The following is a 26252-nucleotide window of genomic DNA, read 5'->3' as shown; positions in this document are numbered from 1 at the left end:
TACAGACCCAAGCCAAAGCCAGCTCCTGCCAAACCTACACGCCCTGCTCTTATTTATCAATGGCGTTTTGCTCCAAAGCCGGCTCCTTATACTCGCCCTCCTCTTAAGAAACAGCAGCCTCAGAAGCAACAAAAACCTCAGCCTTCTGCTGCACCTAAGGCTTCTCAGCCTTTTTGACTGTTTAAAACAGAGCATAACCTCCACCGTTCTGACTCTGCCTTCTTTTTCCCCTATAGGAGGTCGTCTCCATCTCTTTTACCATCGATAGACGACAATTACGTCCGACCTTTGGGTACTTACCATCATCAGAGAAAGATACTGTCTTCATTTCACTCGGGTTCCTCCAGACCTTCCTCCAAGAGAGTATCCTTCCCAGACCACCCTTCTTCTTCAGGAAGCTCAAGCTCTGCTTAGTCTCCATGCCATCGAACCAGTTCCCTTGGAACAGCAGAACAGGGGGTTTTACTCCCATTACTTCCTTGTTCCGAAGAAGATAGGCGATCGGCGACCCATTGTGGATCTCAAGGCTCTCAACAAATTTCTAGTCAAAGAAAAGATTCAAATATTGTCCCTGGCATCCCTTTATCCCCTTCTCGAGCAGAACGACTGGTTATGTTCTCTAGATCTCAAGGAGGCGTACACTCACATCCCCATTCATCCGGCTTCCCCTCAGATTTCGGGTGGGGAATCTGTATTTTCAGTACAGAGTGCTACCCTTTGGCCTGACATCTCCAAGAGTGTTCACCAGGTGCCTAGTGGTGGTGGCAGCAGCTCTGCGGAACCATGGTCTTCAGGTGTTCCCCCTACCTGGACTGCCTCAAAGAATCAACATCTCAGGGACTTATTGTAGCGATCCAATGGACTACGTGGTTCCTACAAAGCTTGTGGTTCAAAATCAACTTTCCCAAGTCCCAGCTACAGCCCTCTCAGACTTTGCAGTTCATCGGAGCTGTCCTGGACACTGTCCAAGTAAGAGCATTCCTTCCTCAACAGCGTCTGGATGCTCTTCTTCAGCTTTGCCACAAAGTGTCTTCCCTGTCTTCACTTTCAGCGAGACACATGATGGTATGACCATTCACGTGACTCCTTTTGCCAGACTTCTCCTCAGGATTCCTCAGTGGACCCTGGCATCTCAGTGGGCGCAGGCTTACGACCCACTCTCTCAACACATTAGTCACTCTTTCATTGAGACCGTCTCTCCACTGGTGGATGCTCTCTTCCAATCTCTCCAGAGGTTTACTGTTCCAGACACCCCCTCATCAGAAGGTCCTCATGACAGATTCCTTGACCTACGCTTGGGGGGTCTCATCTCGACGATCTCCATACTCAAGACCACTGGTCCAGCACGGATTGTCAGTGTCACATCAATCTGTTGGAACTCAGAGCGATCTTTAATGCTCTCAAAGCTTTTCAGCATCTTCTTCACGACCAGGTAGTCCTTATTCATACAGACAATCAAGTTGACATATACTATGTCAACAAGCAGGGAGGAATGGGATCTCTCCCTCTTTGTCAGGAAGCTCAAAGAGTGTGGGACTGGGTGATCCATTACAACACCTTCCTGAAAGCAGTCTACATTCAAGGAGAGAAAAACTGTCTGGCGGACAAATTGAGTCATCTTCTGCAACCTCACGAATGGACACTCAATTCCTCACCTCTGCATCATAGAAACATAGAAATAGACGGCAGATAAGGGCCCACGGCCCATCTAGTCTGCCCACCTTAATGTCCCTCCCCTACCTTTGCCCTGTGAAGATATCCCATGTGCCGATCCCATTTGGCCTTAAAATCAGGCACGCTGCTGGCCTCAATCACCTGTAGTGGAAGACTATTCCAGCGATCAACCACTCTTTCAGTGAAAAAGAATTTCCTGGTGTCACCTCGTAGTGTCCCGCCCCTGATTTTCAACGGATGCCCTCTTGTTGTCATGGGACCCTTGAAAAAGAAGATATCTTCCTCCGCCTCGATGCGGCCCGTAAGATACTTGAACGTCTCGATCATGTCCCCCCCCTCTCTCTGCGCTCCTCGAGCGAGTATAGCTGTAATTTGTCAAGCCGTTTTTCGTATGGTAGATCCTTGAGTCCTGAGACCATCCGGGTGGCCATTCTTTGCACCGACTCCAGTCTCAGCACATCCTTGCGATAATGCGGCCTCCAGAATTGCACACAGTATTCCAGGTGGGGCCTCACCATGGATCTATACAATGGCATAATGACTTCTGCCTTACGACTGACGAAACCCCTTCGTATACAGCCCATGATTTGTCTTGCCTTGGACGAAGCCTGCTCCACTTGATTGGCAGACTTCATGTCCTCACTGACGATTACCCCAAGTCTCGTTCTGCTACCGTTTTTGCTAGGATCTCGCCATTAAGGGTATAAGACTTGCATGGATTCTGGCTGCCCAGGTGCATAACTTTGCATTTTTTGGCATTGAAGTTGAGTTGCCATGTCCTAGACCATCGCTCCAGTAGGAGTAGGTCGTGCATCATGTTGTCGGGCACTGAATCTTCGTCTGTTGTGCATTTGCCCACTACATTACTCAGTTTGGCGTCATCGGCGAATAATGTTATTTTACCTCGAAGCCCTTCTGCTAAGTCTCTTATAAAGATGTTGAATAGGATTGGGCCCAAGACTGAGCCCTGTGGTACTCCACTAATCACCTCCGTCATTTCGGAGGGGGTGCCGTTCACCACCACCCTTTGGAGTCTACCTCCAAGCCAGCTCCCAACCCATTTCGTCAATGTGTTACCTAATCCTATAGAACAGATTTTTTCTCAGTGGGGAACTCCTCATAGATCTCTTTGCGTCTCCCCACAACCACAAACTGCCTCAGTTCTGCTCCAGGATATACTCTCCTCATCGCTTCGAGGCAGATGCTTTCCTTCTGGAATGGACGAATCTCTTCCTATATGCGTTCCCTCCATTCCCAAGACTTTTGTCAAGCTCAAGAACGATCATACCACCATGATTCTAATAGCTCCTCGGTGTCTCAGGCAACCCTGGTTCTCCCTTCTAATTCAGCTCAGCAGCAGGAAGCCATACCTTCTATCAGTTTTTCTATCTCTGCTTACACAGAGTCAAGGATCTCTTCTTCATCCCAATCTGCAGTCTTTACACTTGACAGCTTGGTACCTCTCAACATAACTCCTCTTCCGTTTTCTCAACCTGTTCAGGATATTTTAGAGGCTTCCAGAAAGCCTGCCACTAGACAATGCTACCATCAAAAACGGACTAGATTTTCTATGTGGTGCATCTCTCATGACAAGGAGCCTCAAGATATCTCCTTGTCTTGTATCTTGGATTATCTTCTGCACTTATCTATATCTGGCCTCAAATCTACATCCATTCGAGTCCATCTTAGTGCAATTGCTGCTTTCCATCAGCCTATCGAAGGGAAACCCCTTTCTGCTCATTCGGTAGTTTCCAGATTTATGAAAGGACTTTTCAATGTCAAACGTCCTCTCAAACTGCCTCCAGTGGTTTGGGATCTCAATGTTGTTCTTGCTCAATTGATGAAGCCTCCTTTCAAATCAATGGATACCGCTCATCTGAAATATCCTGTTTTTAGCTCGCCTGTCCTGTTCTCCCCTTGCATAGCTTCAGGATGCTGAAATATCCCTTTCAGTCTCCTCTTTTCAAGGGAGAAGAGGTCCAATTTCTCTAATCTCTCGCTGTATGGCAACTCCTTCAGCCCCTTTACCATTTTAGTTGTTCTTCTCTGGATCCTTTCAAGTAGTACCGTGTCCTTCTTCATGTACTAGATCAGTGCTAGACACCATTTTCCAGGTGAGGGCATACCATGGCCTGGTACAGTGGAATGATAACTTTCTCCGATCTGTTCATGATCTCCTTCTTAATCATTCCTAGCATTCTGTTTGCCCTTTTCACCGCGGCAGCGCATTGTGTGGACGGCTTTATCGACTTGTCGACCAGTACTCCCAAGTTTCTTTCCTAGGGGGTCTTTCCAAGTACTGCCCCGTACATCCTGTATAGGATTTTTGTTACCGACATGCATCACCTTACACTTATCCACGTTGACCCTCATTTGCCATGTCGCAGCCCATCTCTTGAGCATGTTTATGTCACGTTCCAGATCTTCGCAATCCTCCTGCGTCTTCACTACTCTGAATAACTTCGTATCATCCGCAAATTTAATCACCTCACTCGTCGTACCAATTTCCAGATCGTTTATAAATATGTTGAAGAGCACGGGTCCAAGCATCGAACTCTGAGGCACTCCACTGGTGATGCTTTTCCAGTCCAAGTATTGTCCATTTATCCCCACTCTCTGTTTCCTATCCACCAATCAGTTTTTAATCCATGTGAGTATTTCACCCTCGATTCCATGGCTCTTTTTATTCCTTAGGGCTTCCTGTATGTGCTTGCGCTTTTCAGTTACTTAGCACAGATTGTACTATCAAGCTCTGCTAACGGCCTCACATCTTGTTTTCATATTAAAAAGGAGTGCTTGTGTTTGTGACTCCATCACTCTGCCATCTTCAGCTTTTTTCTTTTCCGATACGACTACAACCCTTAAATTTTCATGGTGATTCTACCAAGGGTCTCCAGAATTTTGACCTTTTTCTCTATTGAAAGCATTTCTTCTTCTGAACTTGCTCTTCTTTGCCTGTTTACAATTTGAACATTTTTTGCTTGGCACTTGAAGGTTTTTCCTGTGTCCTGGAGCACTACCAGCAGGACTCTGTCTTTCCCTTTCCACTGTCCATGTAACACTGGACAGGCTACTTCTTTGCACTCCTCAATAGACCCTTGCTTATCAGTGATCTCAAGCAATGGATCTTCTCTCACAACATATACTGTGACATCATTTCTTTTGCAGTTGCTTCAATGGTGGATGACCTTTTCCAATCTCTCCAGAGGTCTCCTTTTTCACATACTCCCTCATCACAAGGTCATCACGACAGATGCATCCCCTTATGCTTGGGGGGGGGGGGGGGGTTCATATGGACAATCTTCAGACTCAGAGTCTTTGGATGTCAAGAAGTGGAAATTTCACTTCAGAGCTATTTTTTTTTTTTTAATGTCTTCAAGGCGTTCTATCATCTTCTCTGGTCCCAAGTCTTCCTCCTTTGCACAATCGAGTAGCGATGTACTGCATCATCAAACAAGTAGGCACGGGCTCTCTCCTGTTATGTCAGGAGGCCCAGCAGTTCTGGACTTGGGCAACCATTTATACCTAAAAGCTGTTTATATTCAAGGGGAGAAGAATTCCCTAGCAGACAACCTCAGTAGAATTCTTCAGCCTCACGAAGGGACTCTCAGCTCTGCAACTCTCCAGTCCATCTTTGCTCAATAGGTTCCCCACAAGTGGACTTGTTTACAGCTCTTCACAATCACCAGTTGCCCCAGTTTTGCTCCGGGCTTTACTCTCCTCTCTGCCTGGAAGCAGATGCCTTTCTCCTGAATTGGACAGGTCTGTGTCTTTATGCATTTTCTTCAATCTCTCTCATTTTGAAAGCTCTGTTCAAGATCAAAACAGCCACCTTGATTCTTATTGCTCCACGGTGGCCCAGGCAACATTGGTTCCCTCCCCCCCCTTCTACTTCAATTCAGTTTCAGAGAGCCCATACCTCTTCCGATATTTCCTACTCTGCTTCCACAGAGTCAGGGATCTCTTCTGCATCCCAACTTACCATCACTACACTTGTTAGCTTGGATTCTCTCGGGCTGAATCCATCAATCTTACATCCCTCTCAGCCTGTTCGACAAATTCTTGATGCATCAAGGTAACCAGCCACTCAACATTATCAACAAAAGTGTACTAGGTTCTCTTCCTGGTGTCTCCATCATCACGATCCAATTTCTTTATCAGTGGATTCGGTGTTGAAAAAATTAAAAAAATTTAAATTGAATCAGGTTGGGCAGACTGGATGGACCATTCGGGTCTTTATCTGCCATCATCTACTATGTTACTATGGATTCTCTGCTTCATCTATCTGATTCTAGTTTTAAATCTACATCTGTCAGAGTTCATCTCAGCGCTCTTACAGCTTTTCACACACCAGTTGCAGGAACACCTCTTTCTGCTCATCCTTTGATCTCCAGATTCATAACAGGGTTTTTCACTGTGAAACCACCACTCCAGTCCCCACCTGTTGTCTGGGACCTTAATGTGGTGTTTTCAAAGTTGATGAAGCCACCATTTGAACCAATGGCCACAGTTCATCTCAAGTTTCTCACCTGGAAAGTGATCTTCTTTATTGCTATCAACTCTGCCAGGATGGTCAGTGAGTTACAAGCCTGGGTAGTAAGTAGATCTACCCTTTACAGTTTTCATCATGGCAAGGTGGTTCTTCGTACACATCCAAAGTTTCTTCTGAAAATTGTCACTGAATTTTATCTTAATCAGTCAATTCTTCTCCAGGGTTTTTTCCTAAGCCTCATTCTCATGCTGGAGAAACCGCTTTCCATACTTTGGACTGTAAATGGGCTTTGGTCTATTATATTGACCGGACAAAGCCACATTGCACATCTCCTCAACTGTTCCTCTTTTGATCCAAACAAGTTGAGGGCATTCTGTTTCCAAGAGTACAATTTCCATATGGCTGACTGCCTGCATCTTGTTCTGTTATGCTCAGACTGGACTGGCACTGGAGAATCATGTCACAGTCCACATTAGAGCTATTGCAGCTTCTGTTGCTTTCCTCAGATCTACTCCCATTCAGGAGATCTGTAAAGCTGCCACCTAGTCCTCAGTTCATACATTCACTTCTCACTACTGTCTGGAATCTTTCTCCAGAGGGGATGGGCACTTCAGCCAATCTGTATTACAAAATTTATTTTCCTAAAGGCCAACACTCCCACCATCCCATTTCTGTTAGCTTGGAGGTCACCCATACATGAGAATATGCTGCCTGCTTGTCCTGGGATAAAGCAAAGTTACTTACCGTAATAGGTGTTATCCAGGGACAGCAGGCAGATATTCTCAAAAAAAAACCACCCCCACGGGTTGGCTTCTTAGCTGGCTTATCTTAACTGAGGGACCTTGCGCCCTGTGTTGGGTGGGAAGGCACTCGCGTATGCGCAGTTTAGGCTATCACGAACTTTCTAAAGTCTTAAAGTGGCGATGCATTTTTAAAATGGTCCTTACCAGGGCTCCATCGGTGACATCACCCATACGTGAGAATATCTGCCAGCTGTCCCTGGATAACACCTGTTACAGTAAATAACTGCTTTTTCTTCCAACCTTGCAGTTACAGGGAGTAAGTAAGTTCACTTGATGAGGAAAGGGGAGAAGGTTGTAGAAGGATGGAATACTATGAACTGAAACTCTCCCTTTTAAAACATACTTTCGTTTGGGAGCTCTGATATTGAGATTGAACCAAGGGAGAATGGTGAGTAGCACTGTTCCCATTCCTCACGGAAATTAAAAATATTCCCCAATTACATTCCATAAGAGGTGAAATGGTGGCGGCATCAGGGCTATGTGAGCCTAAAGATGTCACACTGCAGCAGCAGCAGGAAGAATTGGCAGGAGAAGGGACATGCTGTCTCACAAACTCTGTGTGTTTCCTGGTATGGCTCCCTGGCTTTCTTCTTGCTTAATTGCTGAATATTTGCTCCCCTCTTCACTCTTGGTAAAACTCTACAACCATTTCCTAGATCTCAACTTGGCTCCTTGAGTGGATGCTTGTTCCTTGACCACTTGAGCAATATCCTGCAGGCAGCCCAGAACACAGGGCTAGATTCTCAAAAATCTGCATTAAAAACCAATGGGCTGCTGTCGCAGCCATTATTGTAGTGATTTTAAAAAAGTGAGTCATTTTTCAAAAATCACTCAAGATAATTGGTACTCGTACTCTCATTTTTTTCAATCACCGTCCCTATATCTTAGAGCTGAACAAAACCTGCAGAAATTCAAAAGCAGCCTAAAATGCTTGCTTTTTAAAGATGCCTATAACTGATTTTTACACACGTATTTACTTCTGCACTTTTTAACTTTCCCCCTCTCCTATTGTATTTTCCTTTTATATATTCTTTCTAAGAAATTGTAGTTCTTCCCTTTTTTTCCCAATGTTTTCAGGTTATAAGCATGTTTGTTTAGTTGGTGTATGTCTAATAATTTAAAAATGTTTGGTCTCCCAGCTATTTTAAATTACTATGTACAACGCTTTGTACCTTTGGATAAGCGTTTAATCAAAATTTAAATAAACTATGAAATGAAGTTGGCGGAGAGTAGTGAAGGTTTGCTAAATTTGCATATGCCCACTCCCTCTCACCACCAAGCAACACCTCCCCTCCCCGACACCAGGAGAGATGCCCACTCTCTCCTGCCACCAAGCAATGCACTCCCAACACCCCTCACCCAGCAGTGGGAGAGATGCCCACTCCCGCCACTGACATCAAGCGACCCCCCCCCCCCAGGCATCAGTAGAGATGCCCACTCTCCCACCAAGCAACGCACCCCCCAACATCCTCCTGACAATGAGAGAGATGCCCACTCCCTCCCGCCATCATGCAACACCTGTGCCTCTGACAACCCCCCTCTCCCTTATCTTGCTTAGGATGGATGGCTGGCCGGAGGGATGCCTTCGCCCTCTGGCCAACAGGCCTGCCTGTTCAAAATGATGTGAAGCCAAAGAACCCCTTTCCACTCAAGCTCTGAAATATAAGAGGCCTGCCACTTGCACTTTAAGGAATCCTACTGCCAACCCCTTTTCCAGGCCACCCTGCAGAAAGGCCAAAACCACTGACACTGAGGCTAAGAATCTACCTGATCAGGTGAACACCACTGCTGAAACAACCTCTAAGCCTTAGCATAGGCCGCAATGCTTGTCGGTTTCTTGGCTCTAAGGAGAGTAGAAATAACCACCTCCAAATAGCCTTTCTGCACTAGGGCTGTATGCTGAAGAGCCATGCCATAAGACCAAAGTGTTCCGAATACTCTAAGGAAACTGGACCCTGAGCCTAGAGATTCATGTGCACAGGTAGCCTGAGACCTTTGTCTCTTTGCAGGTGTACCAAGTCACTGTACAACGTCCGACACAGCCAATCTGGAGCCACTAGCATTATCCGATTGTGAAGGTGTGCTATCCAATGGATGACCCGGCTTATGGGCCATGGGGGAAACATATACAGGAGATCTTGTGTTGGCCACAACTGAACCAGGGTGCCTAAGCCTTCGCTTCCTGGTTTGGCTCATCTGCTGAAAAAAATGAGCCACCTTCTTGTTGGCTGATGACGCCATGAGGTCGATCACTGGATGCCCCCAGCATCCCACTGTGCAGGCGAAAGCCTTCTGAGACAGTGACCACTCCCCCAGGAGTAAGGTCATCCCACTGAGATAGTTGGCTTGTACATTGTCCAAACACAGTAGAGCACTCTGAGTACCTCCCTATCGATTGACATAAGTCACCTCTGTGGCATTGTCCGATAACACTCTGACCACTTTGCCCTTCAGGTGTTCCTCCAACGCCTGCAAGGTGAGCCAAATAGCCTGTAGTTCCAGACAGTTTATGGATCACTTTCTCTGCAATGGAGTCTAATGGCCCTGGACTGGATACTTGAGACAATGACCTCTCCAGGTGTAGAGGCTGTGGAGCGACACGCCTCTCACTAGTGCCTGCGATCACTGCCACCAACGCAAGCTCCACTGAGCCTCTATCATTCATGTCGGTGGCTTCTGGAGTGCATCCATCCGAGACCAACAAGACAACAGAACATGCTGGAGAGGACACATATGAGCCCTCACCCAAGGAACCACTTCTATAGTCGCTGTCATGGAACCAAGTACTTGGAGATAGTGCCATGTCGGAGGCACAGACATTGTTAAGAAGTTTGAGATCTGTTTCATAATGTTCTGGAAGAAAAACCCAGCCCTCCATCATGTTGAAGTATATTTACAAGTGCTAAACTAAACTAAACCTTAAGTTTATATACTGCATCTTCTCCACAGATGTAGAGCTTGGCACGGTTTTCCAACTTTTGAATAGGCTCTAGGTGACTAGGTGAGGAAATTGACAATCCAACCCAGGTCCTGTAAAAGTTGGACAACTTGAGTCACCACACTCTCTCCTTCCATTTTGGATGGAGCCCTATCAGTCGATCATCCAAGTAGGAAACCCAGACATTTGGTAACCCTAACTTTTCTCCAACCAGTCCCTTTCTTCTCTCAGCCCATCTACACCATACTCTATTTCCCCAATTTATTTTATCTCCCCTAATTTCTTCCCCCTCACTCCTCCTGCATAGGTATAATTTGATGCTTTATATTTAGGGGGCATGGAGTTTAATAGCTGTCTTCAAGTTCAAGTTTATTAGGTTTTGATAAACCGTTTATCTAAAACAAAAATCTAGGCGGTGTGCAATAAAATGTTTTAAAAAATTTGACAATACAAATAAACATGTGTATGGTAATTCACAGAAATAAATAGGGAATAGGGGAAGAAATATTATCTATGTAAAGGAAAGAGGGGGAAAGGGAAGAATACAGTAGGAGGGGACAAAAATAAGAAAGTATTGCAAATCAAAATTCAGCTGAGTCCTAATAGCTGTAAATGTATTAAAAAAAAAAAGTTTTTAGTTGCGATTTAAATTTTGGAAAAGAATCTTGCTGTCTGAGGTAAATAGGCAGGACATTCCATAAAGATGGGGCAACAACAGAAAAGAAAGATTTGAGAGTGATATTGTAGACAATAGTATGCAAAGAGTTAGGCATTGATTAGTGGAGCGTAGCGGTCTAGAAGTAGAGTATGGTATGATCAGTCTTATCAATAAAGATGGAAGAATGAGCAAATTTTGTTTTAAGATTAGAACTAGAATTTTGAATGTAATACGGTGAGGAATTGATAGCCAGTGAGCTTTTTTCATTAAAGGAGTCACATGATCAAATTTTTTTGCATTGCAAATAAGTTTTATGGCCATATTTTGGATAATTTGGAGCCTTCTGATCTCTTTCTGGGTAATGCCATAGTAAAGGAAATTACAATAGTCCAAGTGAGAGATAACCAGGGAATGGATGGATGCAAGTTCTAGAAGTGATGAGATTTAGCGAATCATCTTGAGTTTGTAGAAACATTTTTGAACAACAGAATTTATATGATAGTGGTTAGTTGTTTAGAATTACGCCTAACAATTTAATGGTCGTATCCAATTTAATTAGGATAGATCATATACAGATTGGAGCTACAAGTTCCTCTGCTTTCTTAGAAGGAAACAGGAGAACTTTGGTATTTGCAACATTTAAGGACAACATGTTGAGCCATTGGCTAAGTCTATCCAATTTAAGATTAATTTACTGTATCTCTGCTCGGTTATGTGCTTGGAGAGGGTGTAATATTTGTATGCCTGGAGCATTCCTCAAATGACATGTTAAATTGTTTAAGTTTCAGCCAAATAATAGCTGCTTACCAGTGGTCAGGCATAACTCCACATGAAAGACTTTTTGTGATCGAACGAGAGAAAGAATTTTACTAGAATTTTCATGGGCATAGTTTCTGAACCTTTGCTGGTCGCCCTTATAGATTTGGTAGTCCTTTGCGTCTTAGACAAAGAAGGGATGGAAACATCTGAGATGGAGCTAAAAGATAGAGATTTATGTTTAGCAGAAGAACAAGAGGATTGTTTACTCGTAGATGGAGTGAATGTGTTTTGGAACATTTTTTTTTTTCAAAATAGTTTGCAAGGTCTTGGACCAAAGAATCGAGTTAAAATCCTTATGTTTGCAATCATGAGACATGAGAGATTGGAGAATTCCATACAAGCCTGGGGTATTATTTGCATTGGCTATGAGTTTAGAGTAAAATCTTTTTTTTTTTCTTGTTGAATTTTGAGTTTATAAAGAGTAGCAGTTTCCTTATGATGTACAAGAGTTATACTAGAGCGATGACCTCTCCATTGCCTTCCTAAAGAACGTAATTGCCATCGGATCAGTTAGTTCAGTGGAATACCAGGATTTGTGCTTTGAAGGGGAGGTAATGGTGTGTTTTTGAAGAGGGGCAGTCTTATTAAGTTTTGCGTAGAATAGTTCAAGCTAACTGATCATCTTATGTCAAGATTTATGAAGTCATCTAGTTAGAAGTTAAAGGAATCCTGAATATTTGAAGAGTTAATTGTACTGAAATCATGGTAGCAGTAGTCTTTTGTGGAAGAATTTACAGTGGTAATGGGTATATTAAAAGAGAAAGTAAATAGAGAGTGATCAGTCCACAGGAAGAAGATATTTTTTTGTTTAGTGACCATAGACGCAAGAGATTTTAGAATAAAGACCATGTCAATAGTATGGCCTGTAGAGTGAGTTGAAGAGGTAATCAGGAGATAGTGAGAGATCATTGGCTAAAGTAAAATCAGTTGTGAGTGAATTTGAAGGGTTGTCAAAATGAATATTGAAGTCCCCTCTTCCTGCTGCACTCCATTTTTTCAGCTGTTCTGCTTTTCATTTTCCCTTGACCCAGCCTTTTATTTCCCTCCACTCCCCCAGTAAGCTTCAATGCACTTTTCCCTAACAGCTGCTGTTCAGAACAGGTTTGTCTCACCCATCCTTTTACTGATTCCCACTTCTCACTCTTCTCTACAGGTAAGACTTCCTAATGTTTGTAGATTTAACTTATCTTCAGTTTGTGACTCCCTACTGACTACAGACTTGGATCATTGCCCTGCATTGCGCAGCACCATCACCAGCCTGAATGGCAGAGTGGAGAACTAGAAATGTCTCCCCAGAACATGGAATTTCAAGAGTCTCCATTCGGAAACGCAGCACCTTCAAGGCCACATTGATGGACTTCAGATCCAGAATTGGTCTCCCTTCTTCTGATTTTTTTTTTAATGGGAACTATGAAGTATAAAGAGTATCTGCCCAAGCTTGATTCTACAGGTAGAATGTGTTTTATGGCCTGAATGGCCACCTTTTCTGGTCGACCGGCTGAAGACTCCACAAAGCGATCTGCTAGGGGGTGACTGAATTCAAGTTGGTATCCTCAGAATATGTCCAGCACCCTGAGTTGATACAGTCTCCCAGAATTCCGTAAGCCAATCTCCTATCTGTGGGAGTCTGGCTATAGTCCTTGTGTCATTGTGACTTTTTGGAGACCTTGGTGGAGCACGATCCGACAGATTAGGTTAATCTAGAGTTACTATACCTTTGTCATGACTCCTGCATCGCTCGCTGGGTAGAGAATCTACCAGAGTACTGACAAAAGTGCCTGGAGCCATGAAAATTATTCCGAGGAGACCCTTGAGAATTCCGAGGCCTACTGTCAGGAAGTGTCTTCAGTCAACGATCAGCCATACTGGCCATAAGACTGTCCAAATCCTTTCCAAACAGCTTCTGACCCTTAAAAGGGAGTCTGCTTAAAGTAGCTTTAGAAGCCAAGTCTATTGTCTAATCCACAGCATTCTGCTAGCGGAGATGAAATAAGTTGAGACCTTGCTCAAGACACTGATTATGTCACACAATGCATCTGCCACATAGTCATTTCCGGACATGACTAACTGTAGACACACTTTGTTGCCCAAGATAACAATTCTACTCTGTGGTCCTGTGCATCCTTCAAGACTACACCCCCCTCACTATGGAGAGAACTCTGCTTGGTAACCTGAGCTACCAGCGAGTATACCTTAGGCTGGACAAATAACTGCTGAAATTCAGGAGCCATGGGATACAGCCTTGTCATTATCTTGGCTCCCCTTAAAGAGCCCTCTGTAACATTCCAATACTCCAAAATTAGAGAAGATCCAGATGCAAAGGAAAAAATTAAGTCTGCACCTGGGAAACGCTCATAATCAAGCACTGTGCTGTCACAGTCTGTGGGGACTCCAGGTTTAACTCCCACAGTGACTGGAATAAGCTCCAGCAATGTTGTCACTTTATGTGTAAATATGTTTATTAAAGTTTTACAATAAAAAACAGCAAAAATATGAGCAGCATAACAGTACCAACACTACCCCCCCTCCCCCCCCACCTCCCACCCCCAATCCCCAATACACAAATGCAAAGCAAAGCAAAACAACCGTCTTCCAGAGAAAGAAATATCATGGGTTTAGCAAATTACTTCGAGCTCTATGTGATAAAGTAAGCCAAAATGGCTCCCAAATGGAGCAGTAAGTGCGTCCCCTAGGAGAGTCCAGCGCGTGTATAAACAAGCGCTCCATTGATGCCTGCTGAAGCATGAGAATCCGCCAGTGGGATAAGGTTGGCGATTCAGGTACAATCCAGCAATGTAAAATAGTTTTTTTCCCCAGCAACAAGGCCCTCTCCAAAAAACCCCGAAATCCTTTAGGAGATGCTCTAGGCAGATGGTCCAAAGTAAAGAGCAGCTCGGGGCCCTGAGGGTAACTATGATGCCACATGTCTGTAATATGACGATGTAGTTGAGTCCAAAAGCCCTGAATTCGAGGGCAAGTCCAGTATTGATGTCCTAAAGAAGCCTGAGGTTGGTGGCATTTGTTTAACTTTATGAAGATAAACCGGAGACCGGTGAAGTCGAAGAAAAAATTTATAGTTCATCTCAATCAAAGCAACAGATGTTGTGAGAACCAGTATTCTTTTGAGACCAGTTTGTATTTGTAATCCAGTAACCGCACAAGATAGATCTCGAGACCAAAGAGCAGCATAATGATCATAGGAGATAGGTCCCAGCTTCTCCCGAAGATACCGAATATGGAACCGCAATGGAATCTGGTCTTGAGCTGACAAACACAAGGCTTCCGATAGAGCCTCTCTACTATGGCTGGTAAGTCCTGTCTATGCTGTCACTTTAAATAGGTGGAGTATTGTTGAGTCTTCCCCTTACTCCAGGTGGACTACAGTTTCCTGGTCTGAGACCCTGCATCCCCCAGGAGGGATGCTTCACTCTGGGACCGTAAAGGTATAGAATTTGACATCCAGACCCCAGTCACAATAAGACTGGTCCTCTGGCTCCTGCTCAGGCATATCTGCTGCACTTGGAGAGGAAACATCCTCTTGTGCAGACACCATTGCCCCCTCGGCCAATGTAGAAGACCCCCAACAGTTTAAGTAAGCGTTCCACAACAAGCTTACAAATTCTGGGATAAAGCTCTTGATACTTAAATACATGCAAGTCACGCACTACCAGATGTATTTTGTTTATCCTCCTCCCCCCCTTTTGCAGGATGAGTGGAAACTTGTTATGAGTTGCACCCCCAATCATTTTCAAAAGTTGGCTCCTATGGAAGTGATTAAATGTTGCTGTATCGCCTCTCTTGCTTTCTCTACAGTGATTCTCCCTCCCTTGGAGGAAAACGACGCCTGCTCTCAACTTCACTAATCAACCTTTCCGACATGTACGTGCCTTGAAGTTCAGAACAAGCCCTCCTCCCTCTCAACCCTTTCCCCCACCCCAGCCTACGCCATTTCCGCTCACTGGTACGTGAACAGCCGGCGTTCCATACAGTAGGCGTGGCACCAAGGTAGTGTCATAGCGTGCGCATGCGTCATTGAAAAGCCAATGACTGTAGTAGCTCTGGACTGCGAAAACAAATTCCGGAATTGTTGCTGCTTTTTCTGCGCGTCAGTTTACCCCCCGCAGCCTCTACAACCTGTGGTTTAATTTCCAACGGTTGGGCGACAGATGGCGGGAGGTGGCTTAGGCTAGATGCTCTTAATCCAGCACTGTTGCTTTCACTTCTCTGGGACTTTTATTTTCTCGAGTTTTTCCCCGATGAAGAGCGGCGACGGGGGCTGCGGTCGTCGACCATGAGCTGGCGGAGGAGGAGAAGGTGAACTTTCCCTCTCTAAGAAGGAAAGGGAAAGCTCTGGGGTTAGGGGGGGGGGGTCGCACTCTTTCTTTGCCTGTCCCGCTGACCTCACGCTCCCTGTCAAGGGGCAGGAGCTGAAGGGTTTCTGGCGTGGACTCCACTCGGGTTTCCGTTTGTTTACGTTCAGCGCTGCCGAGAGGATTTCCCCTTGATGTTCTTCCTTCTGTCGCCTAAGGGCTGGATGTACCCCTGTAAGGGTCTGGGTTGCGGTGGCGATCGCCAGAGTGCACCTCGCGGTGTTCAGGAGCGCTGTTGCCGTGAGGCCGGGCCGGTGCTTGTGAGAGGGAAGGGCCGGCTCCTTCGCTCGCCACCCAGCTTCGGCGGCCTTTTATTTTACTGTCAGTGTGTTTCAGTGGACGACCCGAGCGACACGGTCTATTCCGTGACCCGTTCCCTCTTTGAATAAGACACATCTTGGTGACTTTTTTTTTTTTTTTTCTTAAACTGGGATATAAGCGTCTATCCTCCCACAGCCAGGGTGGATTATAAATCGGAGAAGTCGCTGAAGGAGGGAGAGCCATGCAGGCACAGCAGCTCCAGTACGATTTCTTCAGCGAGGAAAACGCTCCGAAATGGCGAGCACTGCTGGTCATCTCCTTAAAAAAGGTAAAAAAAAACCTCAAACTCGCAAATAAATAAAGGGCCAGAAGCTGGGCTTACTGTAGTTGGTCGGTCTATTGTTGTGGGTGTAGCCTGATTGTAAGTGTAATTTCCATCCGACTTTTACCCATTTTAAAGTAAATCCGGACGAAGGTGCTGGACCTTCAGCTTTTGCCCTTCTTAGTAGAGCTGAATCTGATGTATTCTACATTAAAGTGCTGCTTTAAACTATAAGTCCAGTTAGCTCAGTTGATATTCATGTTTATTGGCATTTTTTTATATACTACCCTCCCTACCTTGGAGAAGTTCAGGGTGATGTACAATTTTTGTCTATAGGGTGGTGTAAATACTGTATTTTGGTTATCTGTCCTGGTGGGCTCACAGTCTAACCATGGCATTGGAGGGTCAGGTGACTTGCCTAGGGGTTACAAGGAGTGGTGCTGGGAATGCATCAGATCCAGCTCTACTAAGATGGATAAAAGCTGGATCTTCTGTCTTAAAGTGGTTTGCATCAGATCCAGTAGTTCAGGCTTTGTTCTCTTCAGTAGTATTCAGATCTCACCTGGTGCCTGACTGCTAGTGCTGGGACTATTTATAGTAGAATGCTTTCAGTAATTAAATTTGATTAAAAATAAGGGGTTAGATAGCTGCACCAGTACTTTTATATCCTTGCTGCTCAGGAATGTAAAATCATTTAGTACTCAAAGTGACAAGTGGAACTGGCTAGTGAGACATTTAATTTAGTCCTGGGGTAAGTGGCTGCTTCCATCAATCCTTAAGTGGTGGTCTGACTTTTTCCCAGTGCAAAATCCCCCATCATTTGCTGCTGGCATGCCATCATAACTCTTACTCAGTTTAATACCTCTGTACCATGCAACTTCAGTAAGTTTGAACTATATGCTGTCCAAAATCCACTATGGAGTTAATGCAGAAAGTCATGTAGAGCCAGCTTGGTGTGCAGTATAGAATGACACAGTGGCGGTTTACCCGCGGCCACCGCGTTTAGCTGCGGGTAACCCGCCAAAACGGGGAACGAAAACTAGCAGTCGCTGCGGCGACGGGGACAAGGCCAATCACCGCCCCTTGGAGCGGTGAATGGTCTTGTACCCACAGTGAGGCATGAAGGATCGCGCGGTCCCCGCAGCCCACACCCGCCTGCCCAATCGATTCTAGTGATTAGCCAGCTCTCTCCCTTCTCCTCACCTTAGTTTGTAGGTTTTCTTTTTCGGCGACCCGCACACTATCAAAGAGCTGCGCACCCGCTGCTGCTCAGTTTCGATCTTCTGCTCTGACGCAACCAGAAACAGGAAGTTGCAGCAGAGAAGAAGATTGAACACTGAGCAGCCGCGCATGCACGTCGCCGAAAAAGGTGACGGGGCGGTGAATGGGATGGCAGTGGCGGTGACGGGGCGGTGAAAGGGATGGCGGTGACGGGGCGGTGCAGAGGATGGTGGGCCGGGGATGGGGCGGTGACGGGGACAGATTTTTTTCCCCATGTCATTCTCTAGTGTGCAGCTTCTACTGTGAAACTGAGCATGCCACAACTATGAATTAACCAATGAGCTTACAAATTACTACTGTGTTAAAAACATGACAGTAATTTGCAGCTCATTGCAAAATGTTACCTTTCCTGTCGGTGTGTGAATGCTGAGTGGTAAGCCTGACTTCAGTGCTGGGAAAAATAGTGGAAACAATTATAAAAAATAAAATTGTGGAACACCTAGACAAACATTATTTAATGAGACAGAGTTGGCATGGGTTCAACCGAGGGAGATATTACCTCACCAATTTGCTGGACTTCTTAGAAGGTGTGAATAAACATATAGATAAAGAAAGGTGAACTGGTTGATGTACTAACTAGTGTATCTAGATTTTCAGAAAGCATTTGACAAAGTTCATCATAAGAGGCTTCTGAGAAAATTAAAGAGTCATGGGATAGGTGGCAAAGTTCAGTTGTGGATTAGGAATTGGTTATCGGATAGAAAACAAAGGGTAGAGTTAAATGGTCATTTTTCTCAATGGAGGAGAGTAAACAGTGGCGTGCTGCAAGGATCTATCTGTACTGGGACTGGTGCTATTTAACTTATTTATAAATGATCTGTTAAATTGGAATGACGAATGAGGTGATTAAATTTGCAGATGACACTAAACTGTTAAAAGTTGTTAAAATGTATGCAGATTGCGAAAATTTGCAGGCAGACCTTAGGAAATTGGAAGACTGGGCATCGAAGTGGCAGATGAAATTGGGGCTCCTTTTACAAAGGTGCGCTAGTGTTTTTAGTGCACGCATCAGATTAGCGTGCGCTACCCGAAAAACTACCACCTGCTCAAGAGGAGGTGGTAGCGGCTAGCATGTGCGGCATTTTAGCGCGCCTTTGTAAAAGGAGCCCTTAATGTGGACAAATGCAAAGTGATGCACATTGGGAAAAGGATCTGGGTGTCATTGTAGACAATACTATGAAACCTTCCGCCCAATGTGCGGCAGTGACCAAAAAAGCAAACAAGATACTAGGAATTTTTTAAAAAGGGATGTTTAACAAGATGTTATAATGCCTCTGTATCATTCCATGGTGCAACCTCACCTGGAGTATTGCATTCAGTTCTGGTCTCCTTATCTCAAGAAAGATATAGCGGCACTGGAAAAGGTTCAAAGAAGAGCGACCAAGATGATAAAGCGGATGGAACTCCTCTCGTATGAGGAAAGACTGAAAAGGTTAGAGCTCTTCAGCTTGGAAAAGAGACGGTTGAGGTGAGATATGATTGAAGTCTACAAAATCCTGAGTGGATCGACTTTTCACTGTCAAAAATTACAGAGACTAGGGGACACTCGATGAAGTTACAGGGAAATACTTTTACAACCAATAGAAGGATGCGGAGAATTCTCCTTCATACTGTTGAGGGCACTGTATCCTAGCCGGTACCGGATGTCCCAAAAGCCTTTGGGCCTTCTTTGCCTGCGGCTCAGAATCTGTTATGTGGGAAAATGAATCTGGTGGCGCATAAGTGCATTTTGCAATACTGGACATCCAATACTGTGCCTACCTATTGGCATTGGTACAATTTATTTAATCAATTAGCAAGCTGGGAAGCTAGGGATGTTCGTGGAAAATGGAAGGGGAAGAGATTGTATTTAAAGATCTGGGGTCCCTACTTGACACAATTGCAGCATAGGGGGGACACAGTTTTCTTCTTAATGAGCTTTAATATTTGGTTTCTATGTCTTTTGGCAGAATACTTGTTTATTGTGTGTTTTACTACGGGATGGGGTTTGGAAGGGAAGGAGGGGGGATAGGTTTCGGGTTTGATATTGTATACTTTGATGACTTTGTTGTGTTGCATTTTGTATTCAGTTTTATTGTGATTTGTCATCAATAAAAATTGTTTGAACATAAAACCAATTGGAGGAAATATTCTTTCACTCAGAGAATAGTTACGCTCTGGAACGCATTACCAGAGGTTGTGGTAAGAGCGGATAGTGTAGCTTTTTGTAAGAAGGGTTTGAACAATTTCCTGGCGGAAAAGTCCATAGTATATAATTGAGAAAGACATGGGCAAGCTATTGCTTGCCCTGGATTGGTAGCATGGAATGTTGCTATTCTTTGGGTTTTGGTTAGGTACTAGTGACCTGGATTGACCACCAGGCTACTGGGCTTGATGAACCTTTGGTTTGACCCAGTAAGGCTATTCTTATGTTCTGAGTGGTTCTTGTCCTGACAGGTAGTGTGATGTTTAGAAAAAAACAATCTGCTAGCATACGTTCTGCATAGTCCCTTTCCCCAACAAAAATAATAATAAATAGCCTTGTCACCTTTATTTTTCAATCTAGCATTGGAACTTATATCAGCTATCCGTAATGATCCCAATATATCAGGCTTTAGAATTAAAGATCAGGAGATAAAAATATCAGCATATGCTGATGATATTTTGTTATATATTACTCCTGCTACCTTTCCTCACTTGTTGGCGATTATTAAGGAGTACTCTGCTGTATCTGGGTACAAACTCAATACCTGCAAAACTGAAGTCATGCCACTTAACTGCTCCGATGCCAAATCTGAAGTGGTACTACATGGAGTCAAATGGTCAGACACAAAATAGAAATATTTGGGGATCTTCTTTGGTCCCACAGTCAAGGAGACAATACAACTTAATGTGGGCCACATGATTGATATTATTAAGTCAACAGTGAGCAAATGGTCTCCACTGAACCTGTCTTATGGAATAAAAAACAGCCTTGCATAGCACTATCCAAATTGAAGGCTATTAGAGCTAAGGGTGATCAAAATGCCTAGATTATATAAAGAAAATAGAATATTAGTAGATACATGGAAAACATTGAAATAATATGTGAGTAATTTAACACTTATTCCAATTCATAAATCAACAAATCAAACTATATGGCTGAACTCAAAGATTCAAATTGGCGGATTTAAGGTCATCTGGAAGTATTGAATGATAGCTGACATACGTGTATTAGATGATGTTATTTCTAATGGTAAGCTGCTTGATTTTTCACAGTTGCAACATAAATATGGCCTCAATAAATCACAAAGTTTTAGATGGATGTAACTGAAGCAGAGAAAACCAAAAAAACTCTGTGGAGTGACGATGTTCTTAAATGGACTTTATTTGAAAGTGTCAAAGTTCCAAAGGTACACTGAAATCATCCACATAAAATAATTTCATCCACATAAAAATAAATCATCCACATAAAGGCCTAAAGGACCTAGTCCACTAGGGATACAGAACCCAACACGGTCCGTGTTTTAACAAAAAGTCTTCTTCAGGGGTCCCTGGGGGTCCTATAAAGGTGAATACGTGGGAAACAATTGTATGGTGAGCCGGAAGTGTTGGGTCCTGTATCCCTAGCGGACTAGGCCCTTTAGGCTTTATGTGGATGATTTATTTTTATATGGATGAAATTATTTTATGTGGATGATTTCAGTGTACCTTTGGAACTTTGACACTTTAAAATAAAGTCCATTTAGGAACATCGTCACTCAACAGAGTATTTTTTGGTTTTCTCTGGATTTTCTTCTTTGTGGATATTTTGGGGTCAATTCCTTTTGTTTTTTTGCAACTGATGCAGGCCATTTAGTAGGGGTTCCCTGAATGAAAAAAATCTTAATAATCAATATAGCTTGGAGTTCTTATGCTTTCAAGTGGTCTTCCTGGAGCACCAAGCCACCCAGTGGTATAAATTGTTAACTGGATTTATCAAAAAGAAACCAAAGACTGGTCTGAGAGACATTTGGAGCATTGAGATTAAGCATCAAATTAATGTGTCTCAATGGCCACAAATTTGGATTTGGAGGATGAGATGTACAAGTGTCTGCATCTATGAGACAAACTTAGTATTTTTTCTGTTACATAGAGCATTATGGACCCCTGTTTTGTTACAAAAATTAGATAGCTCTAAGTCTAATAGATGTTGGCTTTGTCATCTCGAAGCAGGGACTTTAGATCATTTATTATTCTACTAGTATTTTAGCCCGTTACATTAACGGGTGCTAGAATATATGTCTGTCTTTCTTTCTGTGTCTCTCTCCCTCCCACTGTTTTTCTTTTTGTCTGTCTCTCTCCCTGGCCCCCTTTGTTTGTCTATCTTTCTGTGTCTCTCTCTGCCCCTGTGCCTTTCTTCTTTTCTTTCTGTCTGCCTTCCTCATGCTGTCTGGCTTTCTTTCTATCCATCTGTCTCTCTCTCCCCCACACTTCCCTGTGCAGCAGCATTCCCTCCCTCTGTGCAGTAGCATTCCCTCCCCGCCACTACTTCCCTGTACAGCAGCATTTAAATCCCCACCTTCCCTGTGCAGCAGCACCAGCATTCCTTCCCACTCCACTTCCCTGTACAACAGCAGCGTTTCCCTTACCCCCCCTTTCCCATCCCTTGGTCTTGACTGCTCCCTTAGTCCCTTGCCGCCTCCACCCTTCCCTTCCCGCGGTCCGACCATCTGCCGATTCCAGCAGCGTGTACAGCACTCTACACACGCTTCTTCGGGGCCTTTTACTGCCTTGATTTACTCTGGCACATCCCTGATGACATCATCAGGGACGTGCCAGAGTGCTCTGCCGTGACAGAGACACGGCAGAGCAAATCAGGGCAGTAAAAGGCCCCGAAGCAGCGTATGTAGAGTGCTGCACACGTTGCTGGAATCAGCTGGTTTTGAGTCGGGACCGCAGCATCCCTTCGCGGCTGGAGTGTTTTGGGCTTCCCTTCCCGCGAGGTGTCACCACGGCTCCTCTCGATCCCGCCAGCTTTGAAGCCTTCTCAGACGCTGGTGCGGCTGGTGAGAGGAGCCGACACGGAGAGCAGGAAGTCCAGCGCTGGCGGCGAGTGGTAGGTGCTGGAAAGTAAGGCTGGGGACTCGCGCATGCGCACTCCAGCAAGGCCACGGACCTATATCTCACAGATCAGGGAAAACGGAAGCACGCAGTTGAGTGCGCATGCGCGGCTAGCGTTTTATTATATAGGATTGTCCATGTGTTATGGCTTTTTGGAAAGCAATTTGGGACCAAATTAATTGTTTATTAGATAACCTGGTGGCATTGACCTATGATACTATATTATTTGGCATGTCAATGAGGGCAAAGAGTCGGATATCTTCAAATAATAATAAGCTTTTGCTTATAATGACAGGGGTTGCCATACAACAAATTACTTAGAACTGGAGTAGACTGAATTATAATTTTTGGTGGAACTCATTGTGTCATATATATATATATATATATATATATATATATATATATATATATATATAAAATATAAAGAGTAATATCTACACAGCAGGGGCTGTGGCATACCTAGCATATGTGACACCCGGGGCCCATCATTTTTTGACACCCCCCCATCTATATGAAAAATATGATTTTTAGTAACAATCCACATATCGCACAACAAGAGTGTACCTAGGAAAAGGCAGCATCTTAAACACTGCAGTGAGCACTAAAACACCAACACATACATTGTAAAACTAAACAAGCCAGATCCCGCAGTCAGTTGATCCTGCAGTCAATGCCAACTGAAAACTATGTTCTTTTCATACACAGAGAACAGAGATACACCCTCGCCCAATATGGAATAATCACAAGCTAAAAATAGAAATATGTAGACAAAAGTTAAACTGAACCGCCAAGAAACCAGACCCTGGATACAGTGCAACACCACAAAAACAGTAACACATGTCCTCTAATACAGTGCAAAATATAAAGACAGTAGATGTAAATTTGAAAAACCTGATACATAACAATCACCACTTTACAAATTAACAAATAAAAATAAAACAAATAATGAGAAATAAAAAAATACCCCATCCCCGCAAACCACCTGATTCCATCCACACAAGCCTTGAATTGTTTTATATTGAACTTATTATATTAAAGTATAAAAAGAAACAATATTCTGTACAATTGTCAATTTATAAATCAGCGTCTTCTCCCCACTCTCTCTTCCCCATTTCCCTTCAGCGTCCTCAGTCTAAATAATGCCAGTCACATAACAAAACATGATTTTACAAAAATAATTCCCTGCACAGTCAAGCCTGCAAGGATTACTAGATGTCTTTCAGCAGCTTCTCTCCCTCCCCTTACCTTTGTGGCCAAGTCAAAATGATCTACCAACAATAAAATTTTAAAAACACAAAGCACACTGTACGCAGAGAAAATGTTAATTATCATTTATATTCCGCGGGTTTTCAAAGAGTCAAGGCAGATGACTTTATGCAATGTCACCTCAGTAACAACTATACAAAAATAGACAAATATATCCCCTCCCTTTTTACTAAACCGCGATAGTGGTTTTTAGCGCAGGGAGCTGCGCTGAATGCCCCACGCTGCTCTCAACGCTCATAGGCTCCCTGCACTAAAAACCGCTATTGCGGTTTAGTAAAAGGGGGCCATAGTGCAAAATATAGATAGCATATATAAATTCTCAAAACGGACACATTTTGATCATTAAATTGAAAATAAAATCATTTTTCCTACATTCGGTAATTTCATCAGTCTCTGGTTGCACTTTATTCTTCTGACCGTGCATCCAATATTTCTTCCCTTCTTTCAGCCTCCTGTATGCTTCCTCTCCTCCAGATCTCATTCCCTCCCCAAACTTTTTCTTTTTCACCCTGTCCCTTCTTTCTTTTTCTCTCTCTCCATACCCCCTTTTTTTCTGTATGTCTGTCTTTCTTTCTCTCTCTCTCTCCGTGCCCCATTTTTTTCTTTCTTTCACCCTGCCCCCTTCTTTCTTTTTCTCTCCATGCCCTCTTTCGTTCTGTATGTCTGTCTTTCTCTCTCTCTCTCCGTGCCCCATTTTTCTTTGTTTCACCCTGCCCCCTTTCTTTCTTTCTGGCTCCCTGTCCCCCCCTTTCTTTCTTTCTCCCTGCCCTCCCCTCCCCCATGCTACTACCATTGGGAAAATGCTGCCACTGCAGCTGGGGAATAGGCTGCCACTGCCGCCATTGGGAACAGGCCGGCGCCGAGTGCACCCTGCTTCTCTTCCCCTCAGGGCCGACCAATTCTCGCTGCCCGACGTCAATTCTAACATCGGAGAGGACGTTCTGGGCCAGCCAGGCAGCGATTGGCTGGCCCAGAACGTCCTCTTCGACGTTAGAATTGACATGGGCGGCGAGAGTTGGTCGGCCTCACAGGGAAAAGCAGGGAGAACTCAGCGCAGGCCTGTTCCCGATGGCGGTGGTGGCACTCAAGTGGCTAAAGAGCTGCAGTTTGCTGGCCTAGGGAGAACACTGGAGGGTGGTCAGCTGTGCACCTCCTTGGGGTGTAAACCCGGGGTGGACCGCCCTCCCCCCACCTTGGTATGCCACTGTCTGTACCTCACTCCCTCCCTATGACCAAAAATTCTCCTTTCTTGCATTCCCCGTGTACACAACCATCTCTTTCCCTCCCTTCCTCTCTCCCAAGTCCATGCCTTCTGTGTCCAAAAACACATTCCCTCCCCCACCTCAGCATCTCTTTCCCTCCCTTCCTCTCTCCCAAGTCCATGCTTTTTGTGTCCAAAAACGCACTCCCTCCCCCGCCTCTTTCCCTCCCTTCTGCCATCCTCTCTCCCAAGTTCATGCCTTGTGTCCAAAAATGCACTCCCTCCCTCCTTTTGTGTTCCGCGTTTGCCTCCTAGCCCTCATCTTAGCAACTTTCTCAGCCAAATACAACTCGAGCCGCGAGGCTCGTCTTCTGTTCCTACCTGCCCTGCCGCGCACACAGAGCCCACCGGAAGTCTTCCCCGATGTCAGCGCTGACGTTGGAGGGAGGGCTTAAGCAAAGCCTGCCCTCCGACGTCAGCGCTGACATCGGGGAAGACTTCCGGTCGGCTCTGTGTGCGCGGCAGGGCAGGTAGGAACAGAAGACGAGCCTTGCGGCTCGAGTTGTTTTTAACCCCGTGGGTCCCCCGTCGTCCCTGTTCAGCTCTGTCTTGTGCACCCCCTTGGGGCGTGCACCCGGGGCGGACTGCCCTGATGCCCCCCCCCTCTAGGTACGCCACTGAGCAGGGGTATTTAAGGAAATTTCAAGATGTGTGGGAGCCGTTAACAAAATATTGTAATGAATAGATGCCATTTTTCCCTTAAATTTATAAATTCAATATTCAGGGAGGGGGGAATTTTAATGTATCATCTTCTATATAGGATATTAAATATTTGTTATGAAAGGGTGGGAAGGGAGGGAGATAAGGTTATATGATTTGTATTATTGCTGAATATTAAGTGATACATTTAATGTTAAAATGTTTTAACTTGTTGTCACTTATTGTAAGTTTGAAAATGAATAAAGATTATATATGAGCTAAGGGTGATGTAAATTTTCCTTGCTTCCTTCAATATCACAATGCATTCCTTATGAGGCAGTGGTCTCAGGGTCATAATGGTTACAGAAATCGAGATGCACCTTCGTGGCTCTTACTAGAACATGTAA

The 26252-nt window shown here is 44.5% G+C and overlaps 1 protein-coding gene across 2 annotated transcripts in view; it reads left to right on the top strand.

The window, feature by feature from the left end:
- The first annotated feature begins 15388 nt into the window (after positions 1 to 15388).
- SOS1 (SOS Ras/Rac guanine nucleotide exchange factor 1) overlaps positions 15389 to 26252 on the top strand; it is a 311664-nt gene continuing 300800 nt past the window's right edge. The window contains exons 1-2 of one of the 2 annotated variants that reach the window (XM_033937170.1): positions 15389 to 15698; positions 16211 to 16343. In XM_033937170.1, coding sequence (XP_033793061.1) covers positions 16257 to 16343 — 87 coding nt within the window. In that variant the 5' untranslated portion in view covers positions 15389 to 15698; positions 16211 to 16256. Of the gene's footprint in view, positions 15699 to 15739; positions 16344 to 26252 lie in introns of those variants that run through there. The other variant, XM_033937172.1, reaches the window with a different exon arrangement.

The sequence above is a fragment of the Geotrypetes seraphini genome, chromosome 3 (genome assembly GCF_902459505.1).
Source record: "Geotrypetes seraphini chromosome 3, aGeoSer1.1, whole genome shotgun sequence".
Taxonomy (NCBI): Eukaryota; Metazoa; Chordata; class Amphibia; order Gymnophiona; family Dermophiidae; genus Geotrypetes; species Geotrypetes seraphini.
This window is presented reverse-complemented; position numbering and strand designations above follow the sequence as displayed.